At 41.5% G+C, this 17,586-nt stretch overlaps 1 protein-coding gene across 13 annotated transcripts in view; it reads left to right on the forward strand.

Moving 5' to 3' along the window:
• Positions 1-17,366, forward strand: part of tns1b (tensin 1b) — a 197,763-nt gene extending 180,397 nt beyond the window's left edge. For 11 of the 13 annotated variants that reach the window (XM_085374835.1, XM_085374839.1, XM_085374842.1 and 8 more), the window contains 15 exons: positions 1,689-1,882; positions 1,982-2,120; positions 4,077-4,172; positions 4,826-5,009; positions 5,129-6,171; positions 6,609-6,695; positions 8,691-8,819; positions 9,039-9,131; positions 10,962-11,039; positions 11,218-11,286; positions 11,442-11,468; positions 11,807-11,975; positions 13,601-13,669; positions 13,824-13,853; positions 14,608-17,366. In XM_085374835.1, coding sequence (XP_085230961.1) covers positions 1,689-1,882; positions 1,982-2,120; positions 4,077-4,172; positions 4,826-5,009; positions 5,129-6,171; positions 6,609-6,695; positions 8,691-8,819; positions 9,039-9,131; positions 10,962-11,039; positions 11,218-11,286; positions 11,442-11,468; positions 11,807-11,975; positions 13,601-13,669; positions 13,824-13,853; positions 14,608-14,746 — 2,546 coding nt within the window. In that variant the 3' untranslated portion in view covers positions 14,747-17,366. The remainder of the gene's footprint in view (positions 1-1,688; positions 1,883-1,981; positions 2,121-4,076; positions 4,173-4,825; positions 5,010-5,128; positions 6,172-6,608; positions 6,696-8,690; positions 8,820-9,038; positions 9,132-10,961; positions 11,040-11,217; positions 11,287-11,441; positions 11,469-11,806; positions 11,976-13,600; positions 13,670-13,823; positions 13,854-14,607) is intronic. The other 2 variants (XM_085374838.1, XM_085374837.1) reach the window with 2 other exon arrangements.
• The last annotated feature ends 220 nt before the right edge of the window (positions 17,367-17,586 follow it).

Raw genomic sequence — 17,586 nt, forward strand, 5'->3', positions numbered from 1 at the left:
ATTCCACCTACGCCGGCACCGATTTCTGCCTTTTAAAATTGATGAATGACTTAGATACATAAATTAATAACAGGAAAATGAAACGCATGCATTTGGAAAGTTCTATTCAGTTTTGGTGATAACTCACAGGAAATTATTTTTAACATCTCAGGTTTTGGTAAAAGCAGTGCCTGATAACTTTAATCCCGACTGTCTGACTGCTACATTTTTATAGCTGCTATCTCCAACTTTTCTCCTAAGATATTTGGCCAAGTCTTTTTTTTGTCTCACTTCAAAGTGGAGCCGAGTGAAGGGAATATCAATATTTTTAGGTTTCCACAACAGTCAGGCTTTCAAGATGTCCACAAAATCATCTGCCAGTGTTAGGATGAGAGAAGCGCTCGGTCACACCAGCGTTTCCCACAGAATCTGCAGCAGGGTGGTGCACGCTTTCTTATAACAATTAAGGAATTCTATATGCTGTATATATACAGTCATTATTTTCTGTTGCAGCTTTTTGAGTGGACAGAGTCCAACTCCACCGTCTTGAATGACAGCTGGTAGGTTTTGTTTTGCGTTGCAGTCTCTGTGAACCTGTTGTACACCTGCTGCAGGTTCTGGGTTCTGGTTAGCTCACACCCGATCTCCAGAGCAGAAGATGATCTGCCAGCAGCTGCAGTGTAAAATGGTCCAGAAAAGGATGGCTCCAGTGGCTGATAGAATATGTACATAGGCTGCGAATAGTTGGGGCTCGCTGGTTAGTGCTGACTTTAAAAACGTAGCAAAAAAAAAGGGACTAAACTTTATCTCCCTGTAAGGATATTCCACCTGTACAAGGCATCTTTTCATTTAGGTCTGAATTAGAGGCATAAATAAACATAAAGGTAGAAGCAGGAGAAGAGTTGGTGACAAAATTTGAAACAAGATACTTGTTAAAAATTGTAAACAGCCACTTGAGAACAAGCACCATCACAGCATTTATAATCCGCCCACTCCCCTCTTTGTTTCTTAATGTTTTTTTCCTTCTTTTCACTTCCTCCCATTGACCTCCATCTAGTTTCAAAGCACTGGGCAGCCAGTGCTAATCTTTGGCACTGGCTTTTTCTGCTTTGGCCAGCATTTCAGGTATTGCTCCCTCAATCCTTTGAGTCAATGCTGCTGAATATTAGCATACAAAAAGCCTCTTTACTCCAATCCTGTTTGTTTTATGCTGCTAGCTTTTCTCTCTGCCTCTCAGTTCAAATGAGATTAGGAAAAATCTGCTTATTGGCTGCTCTGAAGTTCAGCCAAAACATTCAGTTTGCACCAGCACATCAAAGAGTTTGTAACAGAACATTTTGTCCTAGTATTAAAGAATTGTTGCATAGAAGACGGGAGTATCATTCTGTGTGCCACATTTCCAACATGGTGTGGGTTTCTTCTGAATAACGCTGTTGACCTTCAGGCTTCTTCTTCTGATGAGCAGCTAATCCGTTCGTAACTTTTTTTTTTGTATGTGCATGTTAAATTTGAAAGGACCACGGGCTCCTGCCGATGCTTTGCCTGGTTTGATTGTCTGCAAAACACACACAGTGGCCTGTGCATTGAGCACTAGCGATAGCTGACAACCATTAACATTCGGTGGCGTTGATGGAAGTGATGGAGTGAAGGCGGATAAAAGAGAAGCAGCAAGCTTTTGCCAAGTTGTAACACTCACTTGCTTTTCTTAGGCGTCCAGGCCCGTGTGTCATCCTTGGATGAGCCCACAGCTGCTCCCCGCCGTCGCATCACCAGCGAAGGCCAGAACCAGAACGGACCAGATGACAGTACGTCTCCTGATGTCCCACTTCGCTCTCCTATTCGGTGTGTTTCACCAGAGTTTGTCAACGCCATAGCGATGAACCCCGGTGGACGGCCAAAGGAGGTAGAAAACGCACATTTTAGAACTGCTTTTCACATTTTCTCTGCACCAGCGATGGCAGTTTCTTTTTTTCTTCTCATCTCATCTCTTTTCCTACTCCAGAAAAATATGCACAGCTATCGAGAGGCCTTTGAGGAGCTGGAAGGAGGTCACATCAGTCCTACACCCACAGTTGGTGGTGAGGTGTTTCCCCAAACCCCTGCCTTCCCCGTCTCACCGCAAACCCCTTACTTCAACCTATGTAAGTCCCCCCTCCGGCTGACAGAGGGCACTGTGGAGCTCAGGTGTAATTACTTTTTCAAGATTTATATCCTGGAATTTAACAAATTATTATTTTTAGCCTTTTTTAATCCAGCACTGAACCTGCATTCTTTCTGATGGCCAGCAGATGGCGACTCTCCTGGTCGCAAAATGAACATATAGAATTCTGTGAGAGGATAACCCAACTTAACACTCGATCTATGACCTCAGTTAACACTGGATTGTTTATCTTCCCCACCAACTGTTTCAAATCAAATTCAGTAGGACACGAGGTTTGTTTAGCAAAGTATGCTCTCCAGTTACAGTAAAAAAGATAATAAAACAGGATAAGCTTTATTAGTGTTGACAAATGAGTTTGTAACTTGGACAACAGAGTTTTTGACAAGAACTATGTAGACAAACCAGCATATAAGTTTGAAAGCATATCCACATACATACATCTACCCCCTCTTAGTCTCTCACACACCCAACAAAAAAGGTCATGCATTACATAACAGTGTCTTAGCCAGCTCTGCCAATTACCTCATCCAGTTCTCTTGCGTATCTCCTCTTTGGGCACTCCCATAAAAGTTAGTTATAAAACGCAGACACTGTATTTTTAACACTTATTTTGTGGCCGAAGATATTTCCTCCCACTTAAACTAGGAACACTGCTCAGGAACACGTCTCAGTCATACGGAGCTGCACATTTTTTTCACAAAGCAAACTTAAATGTTTGCGAAACAGGGAGAAAAAAAATAGTTGGACTGGGTTTAAAAACATGAAGATGGGCCAGAAAACTTTTTTTCCTCCAGCTGTGCACAAACTGGTGTTAACTGGTTACCAGTTAACTAAGAACAGTTTTGCAAGTCCTTTGCAAAACCTGTTGAAAGCGCACGGTTGGCTAAATGATGAGCGCACGTGACATCGGATTTATTTCCCACCAAGCTGTCTTCTGAGTAGTGTGTCTTCAAATCACCTGTCCCTCCCTCGCTCTAAAGACACACACACACCAAAACCACTAATTAAAGGTGACACATCAGGGTCTCAAGTACAAAGAATTGATTAGGATTCTTTGGTAAGTGGAGGATGCACGGCTCTACTGGAGTTCCACTGTCCCACAACGTCAGCCATAACGACCCCCTCGCCCCCATTACCCGCCATGTACTACAATCCTGCACCGCTTTGGCATGAGAACCACACGAGAGCAGCACTTACAGTTAAAACTCTACAGATTAGGACATGCAGACTCAAACACACACACACAGCACAGCCATTATCATGAACTTTTACACTCTCTAGAGCTGCTGCTCTCAGTGTATATTGTTGTCAATTGTGTTTGGGGTCATGTTGCTGCCTTATTTCACTGCATTGCCTCCCTTCCCCTGTCAGTCTTACCCAGCTAGAGTGTCTTGATCTGATAATTCTGTTATCTTGATTTTATTTTAATTTGGGCTGGAGGGGAAAAAAGAGAAGTGGGCATTGCAAAAAAAAAAAAAACAGATGTAAGATAGGTAATGTTTTGGAAAGACTCAACAGGAGTATTACATATTTGTTGTTAGAGTAACACAGGTCTAATGGCTAAAGCCTAAGAAGTAACATATTCCTCTTCTTATCTTTCCCTCCAGTGTCAGTACAGCAGAGACTGTCTAAGCTCGTGTTTTACCCCGTTACTGGTCACATGCATGTTTTGCCCCTCCATCAGAGCATGAGGCATGGGCACCTTCTAAACACTGCACTCGTGTGTGCTAATTGATGGAAATGCAATACTGTGTCTTGACAGCTTTTCACCTGTTAATTTAACATTAATAGGTTTAAACATTAAGTTAATTAGATTGCCTCATAATTTTCTAAAACCAGTGATGAGTTAGTGTTAAACTGTGTGAGCAGGTAGCAGCTGTCAAGAGGTCTGTAATGTACCATGGTGCGCGGTGATAAATGTCTGGTATCTCTTCAGGTCGCTCCCCTCCTGGTCTTGCCAAGACTCCACTGTCAGCCCTGGGTTTGAAGCCCCACAACCCAGCAGAAATCCTCCTCAATCAAACAGGCTCAGGTTGGTTGCAACAGTTTCAGATTCTGGTGATGCAAACACCTTTGGTTATCGATAAATGAGAGTCAAGTTGCCACTCCCTTCTAATGACGTATATAAATACAACTGAAGATCATTTTATAAGCATACATTTTAGTTCAGATGAGCTGAGAAACAGAAATAAAAGGAGTTTGGTTAAAAATGACAAGACAACATTTAACTGCTGCTAATATTTCTTTCCCTAAAGACACCAAACACTAAAGTTTCCAACCCCCTTGATACGTCTTGGGGTTTTTTTTGGTTTTTTTACAACATTTTGTTCTTTGGTTTATCCCAATGATGCTTCACAGATGATGAAAGCAGTGAGGGTGAGGAAGGTAAGAGCTCCAGTATAATGCCACATATCATCATTCACTTTAACCCTCTCCACCCCATTTTTCTCAACATATTTAGTCTTTTTCCGTCCACGTGTCACATTCGGCAAAGCCATTCCCATTTTTAGTTGCCATCAGAGTTAAGTAATAGTGTATGCTGCTTTTCGGAGTGGTCTTAAGTACCACTTTAGGCTATTATTTGCATTTTATCACCCTTATGGACAATAATGAGGCACCCCACCCTGGAAAATCAGAAACCCAGTATAGAGCTTTTATTTATTTAGGCGTGTCTTTCATATACAGCACCAAGAAGCTATGTGGAGTCTGTCGCCAAGTCAGCAGTGGCAGGAGGAGAGCCATGCACATCACATAGAAGCCTTACTCCGCTGGGAGATGCTACAACCAAGCAGAGAAGTCAAAGTCCCACCACCACTCACACACTGAACCCACCTTTGTCCAGCAGCAGTCCCATACAGAGCTCACCGGGGTAAGATGGGCCTGTCTTATAGTCATGTTTAGCCTTCTCCTTGAGTACTTGTACTCCTCCGTGAGAAGCTATACTGCATTATTACGCACGCTTATTTACTTCTCTCGCTTCTCTTTCAGCGATCACCCTGTAGCAGAGAGCAGTGTTAGCACTCCGTCCCAACCCACTACTGATTCCGGGTTCCGCTCCCAGCCTACAGAGAGTGCCTACCCCACTCCTACTCCATCATATCAAGCCTTGAATACCCCCACTTCATCCTACCTGGATTCTAGCTCTCCAACCTCCTCCTACCTTGGCACTGCAACACCCACACCACCTTACCTGGGTCCCAGCACCTTGTTAGGAAGCTATGCATCCTCAGATCCCAACCCGCCCAGTTCAGAACCAGTTCAGACCACACTCGGCCATGGAAGCCCCAGTAAACAGATCCAGACCAACATCATTGGCTCTACTAACAACCCCGTCCTCCAGCAGCGCCCCAGTATTAATCAGGAAGTTCCCGCCATGAGCCAGCAGACATCACCAGCTAATGGCTTTGAAGTGGGCGTGTCGGGTCTCAGTGGCAGTCCCGTCCTCGGTCATTGTCCATCTCAGGGAGCGCAGAGCAGTCCAGTCCTCAACAGGCAGGCTGCTATGGGGCCAGGGCCCCAACAGAGCCCAGTCCTCAGCAGACAGCCGTCCCTCGGTCAGCCTATTCAGAGCAGCCCTGTGCTCAGCCGACAGCCATCGATCACACAGGCTCAAGGAAGTCCGGTGTTGGGCCGTCACCCCTCCATTTCTCAGATGTCCCAGAGAAGCCCCAGTTTAGACCGTCACCCCATGCACAGTGGTTACACGACACCAGATGAACGACATGGGAACCTGTCACGACAGAGCAGTTCTTCGGGCTACCAGGGACCACCAACTCCCTCATTCCCCATCTCACCTGCAGGCTACCAAGATGGAGGGATGATGGGGATGGGTTTAGGGTTCAGGCAGGGCAGTCCAGCCCCTGGATTTCAGCCCCAGCTTCCAGAGAAGAGGCGCATGTCAAGCGGCGATAGACCAAACGGAGCGCTGTCCTATGGCACGATGAACGGGAAGATGATGCCCACAATGAGTGGAGGAGGCAATCCCAGCTACTTCCACACACTTTCTGACTTTTCAAGGTTCACTATGACTGGTAAGTACATACAATTTATGGATTCTTAAGGGGTTCATTCCATAAACTGTATATAGAAGTGCGATGGAAAAGTTTCCAGACTCTGACCAGAAAAATGAAAATTACAAACCGGATTTAAACTGATCAACTGTCAACTGTGCAAAATTAGCATCCGAGGTAATATGTCAGTAAACTATGGATTTGCTTGCTTGATCTTGCTGGCAAGCTAGCCAGCTAACTCTAGAATTAAACAATTAGTACAGTTTGGCACCACTATGGTGAAGTCAGGGTTTCAAAAACAGCAGTCCACAAATCAGCATTAATGTTTTGTTTTTTTAAATGAGTTTCGAGTGTTTGGGGTGACATCCGTTTTATATCTTGGCCGATCCAATTCACAGTCAAGGCAAAGAGGATATATTTTTGTGATTTCCTGTTACATCTTTGGATTTTTGTTGCAGATGGAAGCCCCGACAGCAGGCTGAACGTCAAGTTTGTTCAAGACACGTCCAAGTTCTGGTACAAACCTGACATTTCCAGAGAGCAAGGTAGGAAGTCAAAAGACCTCATTTATTATATTAATCAAATATAGATCCATCCAAGTGGGTGGATTTATGTCATACTTTTAAACATTTAGACAAACATTAAGGAACAGAAGCAGCTGTCATCATTAGCAGCGTAACATATCAGCTGTGTTGTGAGCAGTACTTTTGCAAACGTTATTGTGGTGAACATACAGAGCATATTATAGAAATGACTTGGGCTGCATGGTTTAATTGAGTATTACTCTGAATCCTTTGAGTTGCACTAAAAGGACTCTTTGTTGAAACTCAAGTCATTGTTCTGAATGTCAGTGATGTAAGTCACTGGACCCGGCAACGTCATCTCTTTTGATAAATGCACGTACACATGTGCACAATACTGACGATGCATGCAGCAGCATACACAAAACATTTCTGTCCTCGTGTGTTTTAGCTGTGAGGTCAGCAGCTAGTGACTGGCCTGTAATGGATTATATCATGTTAAACATAAGCATATGCTCAACTGCGATGACATCAGACACACGGAGAGTTTATACTTAGTGCAGTGCACTCCCAGAAAGAAAGCCACACCATATGCAGAGAATTAGGGAACATCTGCATGTGTTGCTCATCTCATCCATCTTCCTTGCTTAAACTGTCACATGTGGACAGGCCTGGGCATTGAACTAAACAGTGAAGTTAAAGCTCTAAAGCTCCTCTCTGTGAACAATGGAGTGTCTGAAGCAAAGTGTCATGTTAGAAGTTGTAGTTCTAATAAAATGCAGACCAACGGCAGTTTTTTTTTTTTGTTTTTTTTTTTAAACAAAGGGTCAGGACTCATTTCATCCTACTCTTACTCATGCTTCACTTTTGACTTCATGCCACCTTCTTCCTTGGCTTACCTTCATTCTTTAATGACTTTTCCGACCTCCAAATTCCATCACCTAAATTTAGCTGGTGGAATAATAAAGAGGTTTTTCATTGTGGACAAATTGTCCAGTTTTTCTTTCCCTCAAATGCATTTCTTTTTGTTAAGTACTTATTGTAACAAATAAAGCTTCTAACCATAATTGTGTAACATGTGGTTTGTATACTGTAGTATGCAGTTTCTCCATGTTTTAACAACAACCTGCCAGGGGCCTGCACATCGACAATGTAATCTAATACTGAGCTTTGTTACAACTTATTGACATAACACAGAGGAAAGTGCATGTAATAGATAAATAACAAGACTAATGCCAGGTTCACTTAGTTCTGTATGACATTTAGGACTTTAAGATGGTCACCGTGTGGTATGAGGTGACTGTAGGCTCAAAGATTCTTGCCGACTTTGGCCAGGATACATACATTTCTACATAAACACAGAGCAGATCTGGCTTTGCTGCCTTTTGCCCCTATTTGATATAATCAGGAAGGAGGTGCCAGAGAATTACAACTAAAGACAAGAATTTAAACAAACACTAGATCATACTAAGAGGACAGATCTGGACTGCTTGTCCTTTGGCCGATGTATCACTTCATGCATTACACTGTACCCAAGACTACTAGCTTTTTCTCTCTTATCCATTATAGCCTAAATCTTTGGATTGGTGCTGCTTTACATCTTTGTTGTGTCATCTGAACCCAGCAAAAGTAAAGAGCGACTGTTATTTCATCTGTGAGGCCATAATGAGGCACAGGCGAGTCGTTCTGTGAGCTGCTAGCAACAGCATGCTATCAGAAACGGACGGCCGAGGAGTTTTTACATTCGAGTTTTGGTTGTTGAGAAAGGCACAAATGAAATGTGGCTTGTTGATGATGTCAGATTAACAGTCAGTAGATGTTAAGAACCTTTATTAGTCCCACACATGGGAAATTTGTTTAAAGATTTGTTAAAAGATCTTAATTTATCTTGAGGTGAGTGTTGGAACATCAATCCATCTAAGTCGGTCCATAAACCGACTCAGCAGTAGCATGTAGGTTATTGTATCACCTCCCAGATTCCTGATGTTCTAAAGTAACTCAATGTTCTCTGTATTCCAGCCATCAGCCTGCTGAAGGACAGGGAGCCCGGAGCCTTTGTTATCCGGGACAGTCACTCCTTCAAAGGAGCTTATGGCCTAGCCATGAAGGTGGCGTCTCCTCCACCCACTGTGCATCCGAACAAGAAAGGTAGGGGGAGGACGGTGGGCAGTACATCAAAGCAGTTACAAATGTGCCAAATATTCAGTACACACACTACTTCTGTGTTTAGTGCAGCCCTTCTTGTTTTGTTGGAGGCAGCATGAATGTTAGTACCTTAATACCAAAGATATGAGGCGATGTCTGAATGTGATTCAGCTGGTGCATTACCCGCCTGGACTCACGCACTGCTTGGCTCTTTTGTTGCAGGTGACATCACTAATGAACTGGTGAGGCATTTCCTGATCGAGAGCAGCCCTAAAGGAGTGAAGCTGAAAGGTTGCCCCAACGAGCCTTACTTTGGTTAGTGGAAGCACTCTTGCTGCTGTCTTTCATTTCTAAAACATACACTAACAGCTTAGCAGTGACATAACGAGTCTGTAGGAAATGTCAAGCACGAGCGCTTTCTCTCTTTTGTGTGTCAGTTGAAAATTTGAGCCCCTTTCCAAGTTTGAAAACGTCTAATCCTGCTGTAATTATAGTATTGAGTGACGTGATCTCTCGTGTTCTCCCTACTAATTACACTACACGGCTGTGTGTGCGTGCGCGTCTGCATGCACTAAAGGGGCAGACCAACTTCTGTGAACTTTTGCCTTCGCGCTCCTCGTTTCTTCTCTTCCACTCTTGTCTTCAGCTTGTAACTCACTTTATCGCTCTTATTCTTTAGTGGAGTTTTTGCTTGTATTTCTTTAATTTCAACTAACACAAAAGCACAAAACTGTTTTTTCCTGTCATCTTTTTTTTTTAATTTCCCACTCCCTTTCAACATGTAAATTAATCAGAATGTTTTTTTGTATAGTATATTTTTTTTCTCTCATTTCTTTTCTAAATGTACTTGTATATTGTTCACATGTTGAAATAAATTACCAATCAATCAATCAATCAATTTACTTCAGTGTGACATTACAGCCAACAATGAACAATTAAACCTGAGTCCTTTGAATCCCTCTTTCAGAGCTCGTGAAGTTTATCCATAATCCTCCACCATTTAAAAGTAACATTAATAACTCCAATTAAAAGATTCAGCTGTCATTGTGTAAGAAGTCAGGCGTACTACAGATTTAGTTAACGAGGGATCCATTATGATTAATTTAAAATCTAAATGTGTATTCTTCGACACTAATAGAGTAGTTTTCAGTAATCCTTGGCCATGATGCAGCCCCTCAGTTCATACACTCCCTAAAAGAAGCCTTTTAACTCCCTTCACCTCCCTTTAAGTTAGCTTTCATCAGATTGCCTGCCCAATGGAAACAGAAGGTTTGAAAAGCAGCTAAATAGGGCTTATCTATTGTAGAAAACCTACAAGAAAAAGTCACTATAAGAGTCAAAAGCTCATGCTTCAGACTGGTCAAAATGCTCAGGGGGGATTACCTGCACATACATTTACCTCTTTATTTATAATTTTAATATGGGTCACCATAATAAAAACCTAATGTCAGCAATCTTGTTAAACAATTAACCAGCTACAGGTCATCTATACCACGTGTCAAGATGGTTGTTATAACTGAAGAAAGCAACACTCTCAAACTGGAAGCTTCTGTGGAACCAGCTCCCAGTTTGGATTCAGGAGACAGATTCTCTCTCTACTTTTAAGATTAGGCTTAAAATGTTCCTTTTGATAAAGCATAGAGTTAGGGCTGGATCAGATGACGTTGAACCCTCCCTTAGTCACGCTGCAATAGGCTTAGGCTGCTGGGGGGCTTCCCATGATGCACTGCAGTGTTTCTTCTTTACTCACTATGTGTTTATACACCTCTCTGCATTTAATCATTAGTTCTTATTGATCTCTGCCTCTCTTCCACCTGTCTTCCCCCCATCACTTTTCAACCCGGTTCTGAGGTTTCTTCCTGTTAAAAAGGAGTTTTTCTCTTCCCACTGTCAACAAGTGTTTCCTCTAAGGGGGTCATTTGATTGTTGGGGTTTTTGTTCCATTGTTGTAGTTCTTTACCTTGCAATATAAAGCACCCTGGGCTGACTGTTGTTGTGATTTGGCACTCTAAGAAGAAAACTACCAAGCGGCAGAATTGATCCAGTTATATGAGAAAAAAAAAAATCCACAAACTTTCTCATGGCAACTCAAAACTCCCTTTAAGTAAAGCTGAACATTTATAAAAACTTGTTTCTCTTTGACAGGTTGCCTGTCTGCATTGGTCTACCAACATGCTATAACACCACTGGCCCTCCCATGCAAACTAGTCATCCCCACCACAGGTATGTGCAATAAGTGTTCTGTGTAACATGTATTCCATTTAAAAGTGTTTCTGTCTTACTCTTAAGCAAATCTTTACAGTTAAAAAAAAATTTTTTTTTTTAAAAACTGAAAATCTGACCCTTGATGGAGTCCTCATCCCAAAACGGTAAACTTTAAACTTTCTCTCCTGTAAATCAGAGCTCACTGAGGAAGTACCAGAGGTCACAACAGCAAACCCGATGGCTGAAAGGCTGAAACAAGGAGCAGGTAAAACCTCCTCCTCAGTATTAAAAGTCATTAGGTTATTTAAGTTTAACATTCCAAGACAGTCAGCCAAGTTTTGAGGTTCTTGGACATAATTGTCAGCGTCATTAGTGTGTTTTGTCACTCATTCTGACAACGTGACGTTCTTGTTGTCCCAGTGCTGAGGGCCCCTGCTGACTCCCATGGTAAACCCAGTGCACTTTCATTTGGAAACCTACAACTGGAATGTGCATCGTGTCTGTGTGTTGTCTGTCCGTGTATGCTCCACAAATGAAGACGAATAAATAACAGTCCCGTGTGACAGATTTCCCCAGAACATGTCTTTTAACACTAGCGTCCAGCTTGCACTCCATAACAGACAGAATGTTTTATGTGGAATGATCTGTTTGGTTTCTAAAACCCCAGCCTTGTTGCAGAAAGCATGCACTCTAATGAGGACAATGTCAACATTATTGCATGAACAGATTGTTCACGATTGGGTTTGACACCATTTATCCAGCTGGGATGTCTGCTCTCTTTACAGCATGCAATGTTCTCTACATCAACTCAGTGGAGATGGAATCACTGACAGGGCCTCAGGCTGTCGCTAAGGCCATATCTGAGACACTGGCTGCTGCTTCTCCACCTACTGCCACCATTGTGCACTTCAAGGTGTCCTCACAAGGCATCACACTCACTGACAACCAGAGGAAGTAAGTCTAAACCACACCTGTCCCATCTTAAACATGAGGTGTTTGATGTCTCACAAGTGTAGACGTTGCATGTCATATGTTGTCGCAGACATATTTTTGACGAGCCTTTGACATCTCAGCGTATTTTAAGATATAAATATGTCTTTAAAGGGCTGGAATTAATGAATATGAGCAACTGAACACAATCACAAAACAATAGAGAAAATTAAAGTATTAGAATTTTTATACACTATATTATTAACTATTTCACAGCTTTCCCTATTATTACATCTGCATATCATCATTACATTTGGGTGCTGAGCTTTGGAAGGGTGTTAGAGAACAGTGAAGCAGACGTACTGGCCTGTTGTAGAAAGAGAGCTAAGCCAGAAGACCAAGGTTTTGACTACCCAGTGGCTCTATGTCCCAGTCATCAATGATGGTCACGAGCTCTGGGTAGTGACAGAAAGAATGACACTGCTGATACAAGCGACCAAAATGAGTTTCCTTTGTTGAGTGGCTGTGCTCACCCTTAGAGATACTGTGAGGAGCACAGTGTCAAAAGTGTGTCAAAAGGGGCTAGCTGAGGTGATCTGAGCGTCTTAACAAGATGTATCCTGGATACCTCCCTTTTGAGGTTTTTAGGGCACACCCAGCTGGGACAGGAGCCCACAGTAGAATTTGTTGGAACGATTATATATCTCAACATTCCCTGGGAGGAGATGGAAAAAGATCTTGGGGAGAAAGGAAGTCTTACTCTCCTTTAGCCTGTGGCCATACCAAAAGCACTTTAGATAAGCAGAAGAAAAAGGGTGGACATGTGCATCATATGTTTCAGTTTTTATTTATGTAGTGGTAGTTCACAGCAGCAGTTTTCTCAAAGCAACCCTAAACTCCAACTTTGTGATCAAGCACTTGGTGACGGCAGAGAAGAAAAACTCATTTTTAACAGGAAGAGTGATTTTAAGCATTCAAGTTCACTACTCGAATGCTTGAAAACATGAACTTTGAGCATTATCATAGAAGCTCAGCTTCCACAAGTTTTACATTAATGTTTTTAAATGCACGGCTGTCAGGAAAAGCATGCTAGCATTGACAAAGAGAGATAGCTTACTGGTACTGATGGAATGAACAATTTAGAACCGGTCTGATGTGTAGTGATACACGAGAAAAAGTAGAGCCCTTGCATAACTAGCACAGTCTGAGTTTAACCTCCTAAGACCCGAACTCTTCCACGACATGCATTTTTTATTTCTCTTTGATATTTGGGCTGATTGGGGCCTGATGAATGTAAAAACAAAGAATTACCAGATTTTTTTTTAACCTTATTTTGTTTTTAAGAAAAATAAGAGCCACATATGAGGATATTCGTTTAAAATTTTGATAGAACAGTAGCAGTATAATGTCCTCGTAAGTGGATATCAGGCCCTTGTAGAGCAAAATTGAGTATTTTAGTCTAAATAACCCAAAATGTGATGTCCACATATGTGGACGCAGGTCCTAGGAGGTTAAAGTTCATATTGACCAAATCAGCCTAAATCATCAATGGTTGCTCTGTTTAAAAGCTGTATAAAAGTATATGACATGCAAGTCCACAGAATGGACATTTCAATTTTTAAGTTTTGTGTCATTTACATCTTTTTTAGGCTTTTCTTCCGACGCCATTACCCAACCAACACTGTCACGTTCTGTGATATAGACCCTCAGGACAGAAAGTGAGTACAGAGAGCCATTAAAATACTTAGAACAATATTAGCGACTTGTTTTCAGTTCCTCAAGTGTGTTTAAAGCCCGTGATTTCAGCTAGTCCAAGTAGCACATTGGTTTTGTTTAGTTAAGACCTTAAACAAAATACTTAAATCATTTCAGATGGAACAAGCCTGAGGGAGGAACAGCCAAGTAAGTAAACTTTCCTTTCAGTCAACATTTGATACTTGAAAGTACTCTTTTTAAGAGACTGACCGATGCTGATATTTAGTTTCTGTCAGACACACCCATAACAGTTGCTTCGTGTAGTAATTTGAGTCCTTACTAAGATGATATGGCGTTGAAGTTTGAAAAGAAACAGTTTGTTTTACTCTTCCAACCTGCTGATTATTCGTTCACACTCTGCTTGTGTTTGTAGTCTTTCAAACACATTGCAAACAGAGAAGTTACACAGTGCCCTCTGGTGGATTGTGTAACATCAACACAATGGTCGGTGTTACTTCCATCTCTTCCTTCCTTTTTAAACTTTGATTAGTTGGCTGTTACAACCACGTAACGATATATCATCAAAGATACTATCCGCTGTTATGTCAGTGGGGCTCTAATGTGAACTACTTAAAAGGTAATTTTTGTAATAACGCTCTGGTAACTGGTAAAAACCTCACCTCCATGGGAAGCAGGAACAAACATTTTCAGTTTCACTTAGTACTTTGTACTAAGGGTACTATTGGTATTATAATGAAGTACATCCTGGCAATAGTTCAGGTAATGTATTTTCAAAAACTACTTCCTGTCGATGGCTTCAGTTCGGAAGAGATTAAACTAAATAAACAAAACCAAACACACATTTACAAAAATACCTTCAAGTGTCTGTAAATCTGCTTTAAGTCGTTGATGAATGAAAATGGCAGCCCTAATGACGAAATCTCCAATATTGATGTTTCAGGCTGTTCGGGTTTGTGGCGCGTAAGCAGGGAAGCACAACAGACAACGTCAGCCACCTCTTCGCCGAGCTGGACCCTGACCAACCTGCCAGCGCCATCGTCAACTTCGTCTCGAAGATGATCACCTCGCAGAAACGATGAGCGCTGTCAGCAAAAACCCCTCACGCTTTTTTTCAAAATAACTTTGGTTATTTTCCTTCCTTTTCTTTTAAACCTCACAGACGCTCTCGGCTTTCAGTTTTACGTATCGCTTCATTTTTCCTGCTCTTTCACATTTAAGCCAACGCGTGTGTAGTTGTGAAAGAATGAGTGCGCGTGTGTGTTGAGAGTGTGTTCGTGTGTGCGCGGCTTGCATGCGTTTGCTTATAATCTTGGATGGACTCCAGAATGGACCAGAGGAAGTGCAGGATGAGGCGTGGCTGTGTGTGACAATGGGCAAGGGAGGCGACTTTAACCTCCCGGGCAGGGTTAACTCATGAACAGGAAGAGGGAATGACATTGTGTGCAAATGTTATTTTTTTAGCAACTGTTTCTTTTTTTGTTTTTTTTTAAAAAAAAGAAGAAGAAGTCAAGTAGTGTGATGTAAAAGGTGGATTGTGAATCTATCAGGCTTTTTTGACTGGTCAACCAAAGATTTTAAAAAAGCAGTCAGGGCGGGTATAGCGTGCCACTGACTATGAGGGTCGGAAGTATTCTTTTGTAAAACAAATATGGCTGCTTAAACAAAAAATACTGTTTCTTTCTGTATGTACTGATACTGTAGGTCAATTCTGCACCGTTGCCATCTTGCAAAAAAAGAAAAAAAAAAGATTTTTTGCAGCTGGTAAGGGTTGTGTAAATACTCTAGATTGCTTTTTTTGAGTAGGACTGTTCTAGATAACATTTGGTGCCTGACTTTCTTAACTAAATGCAGAGCTTTTAAAGAAAAAAAGAAGAACCTAAAACATATCCACGCCGTCTTAATATATGCAAATAGCCAAAATACCACAGGTCCTTCCCTGTTCGTAGTGTAGCTAAAGATGCGACTGATGTGCAGCTTGAGCCTGAAGAGATCAGCTGAACCTTGCATTCAGTGAGACCACAGAAAAAATATTATAGAACAGGCCACTGAATCACTGCATCCACAAGGCATTGATTGTATCAGAGAAGCGTGGAGGAGGGGGGTTTGCTTCCCGTCTGCCACCATCCTCTGTTCAGCCTCCGCAGCCACACCGTTCACTCATGATTGAAGGGCCGAGGGCAGTTTTTGTGAGGACGATCTTTATTTTAAAGAAAAAAGATTTGGTCCTCCAAATCTGCTCTGCACTTTTCTCTGCTCAAAGTTTCCATCGATGAAAGAAGCTCTCACCCTACCCAAAAGTAAGCTATACATATAAATATACATATATAGATATAAATATATATATATATATATATATATAAACTTCCAAACAGTGACTTAAGATATTTATTTTTGTTGCTTTGTTGCTCTATATTATCTTGTATACATGTATTATAAAGTATACATCAAGATTACTGAAAGCAAGAAGAAAAGATTGCTTTTATTTTGGCTAAAGTCAAGTGCATTGACGTATATAAAGGTGTAAAGTGTGTGCATTTTAAAAGGGGTATCACTGTTGTTTTTGAATGTTTTTTTCACAGCATTATTTTCTTTTGTTAACATTCTTGTTGTTTTCTTGGGGGAAATATTTTGTATGAAAAATGGTTGTTACTAAAATCCAAATTGGAGTTATCCTAAAGTGATGCCAACGCCGCTGTTTTATTAACTTAAAACCTGCCGAGAAAATACGTTGTCCAAGTTTAGAGCACTTGAAATGTTAAAGTATTATCCGTGTTTTTGTTGTCAACCGAGTGGAGGGGAGCTGTTGACAGACCTGTGTCATGTCCCTGCGTGTATTCAGGCAGACTATCGGGGGTCCTTACTTTCACACTGCCTCACAGTAGGTCTGAGGCTTTTAACAGCAAAACCAAGTCAGTTTAGTAAGTAGCTGCTTCCCCCGTGTGGTGCAAAAGGATCACTACAAAGGAGCCACTTTTAATTTAATACAGTGTTTTAGCTGTGAAATATTGAGTTAACACAATTTGATCACTGACAAAACTTAAATGATTTTGTAGTTTTCTTGACAAACAAAATTATTTTGCTTTTTCAATTTTAATTAAAGGAATGAGTGGCAATGAAAACTCCCACCTATGGCAGCATGATGCAACATAAGTAAGGGTTAGTTTGGGGGCCTATTTGGACTCAAACCTACGTCTCCAAAAAGGAAAAAAGCAACGGAGCCCTTCCAGGAGTTTATACCTGACTAGAATGTTCCATTATTTATTAGCAGGAGCTTGCATGCTCGACTCAAATTGTAACCGTCGGCCTGTTGACTAATCTGTGCACAGCATCTTCATGACTCATTTAAACCAGCCTTTCCGCAGAGAAGCCCATAGGAAGATATCAGTGCGAGTTTCACGTGACGACTGCCTCTTGGCTCAGCTTATAAGACAAATAAGCTTTTTTTTGCCAACAAACTCCTTCTTGAGGGGAAAAAAAAGATAAAAGACTTCCTAACCATGAAACTGAATGTCAGTCATTTGTTTGCCAAGATGGACACTCCAGTGGCGTCTGCCCACTCTAGACAGATCAGTCTGGACCCAAGAATGTGTGTGAATGAGCTACTATTCCTGTATAGAGCTTTGTCATGTTGTTTTGGTTTGCTACATTGTATGGCTTTTACTATTTCTGATGGAAAAAAAAACACATTAAAAAGCAGTACAAATCAAAACCGCCTAAGTTTGTTCTTTCACTAAACAGGCAGGTTGGCTTTGTTGTGCAGAAACTGAAGATTTAAGGTTAATTTAGCATAAAATATTACAACATTGCATTTAACATTTTTAAACTGATTACCAAATTGATGGGTGGATGAGGAGTAAGGTTAGTGAATCGGGAAGTGTAGAGGATGAGTAAAGACAGGACAGCTATGAAGAGCAGAAAG

Source organism: Diplotaxodon limnothrissa, linkage group LG16, assembly GCF_057381915.1.
Source record: "Diplotaxodon limnothrissa isolate DT_005_m linkage group LG16, D_limnothrissa_male_GT1.1, whole genome shotgun sequence".
Classification (NCBI taxonomy): Eukaryota; Metazoa; Chordata; class Actinopteri; order Cichliformes; family Cichlidae; genus Diplotaxodon; species Diplotaxodon limnothrissa.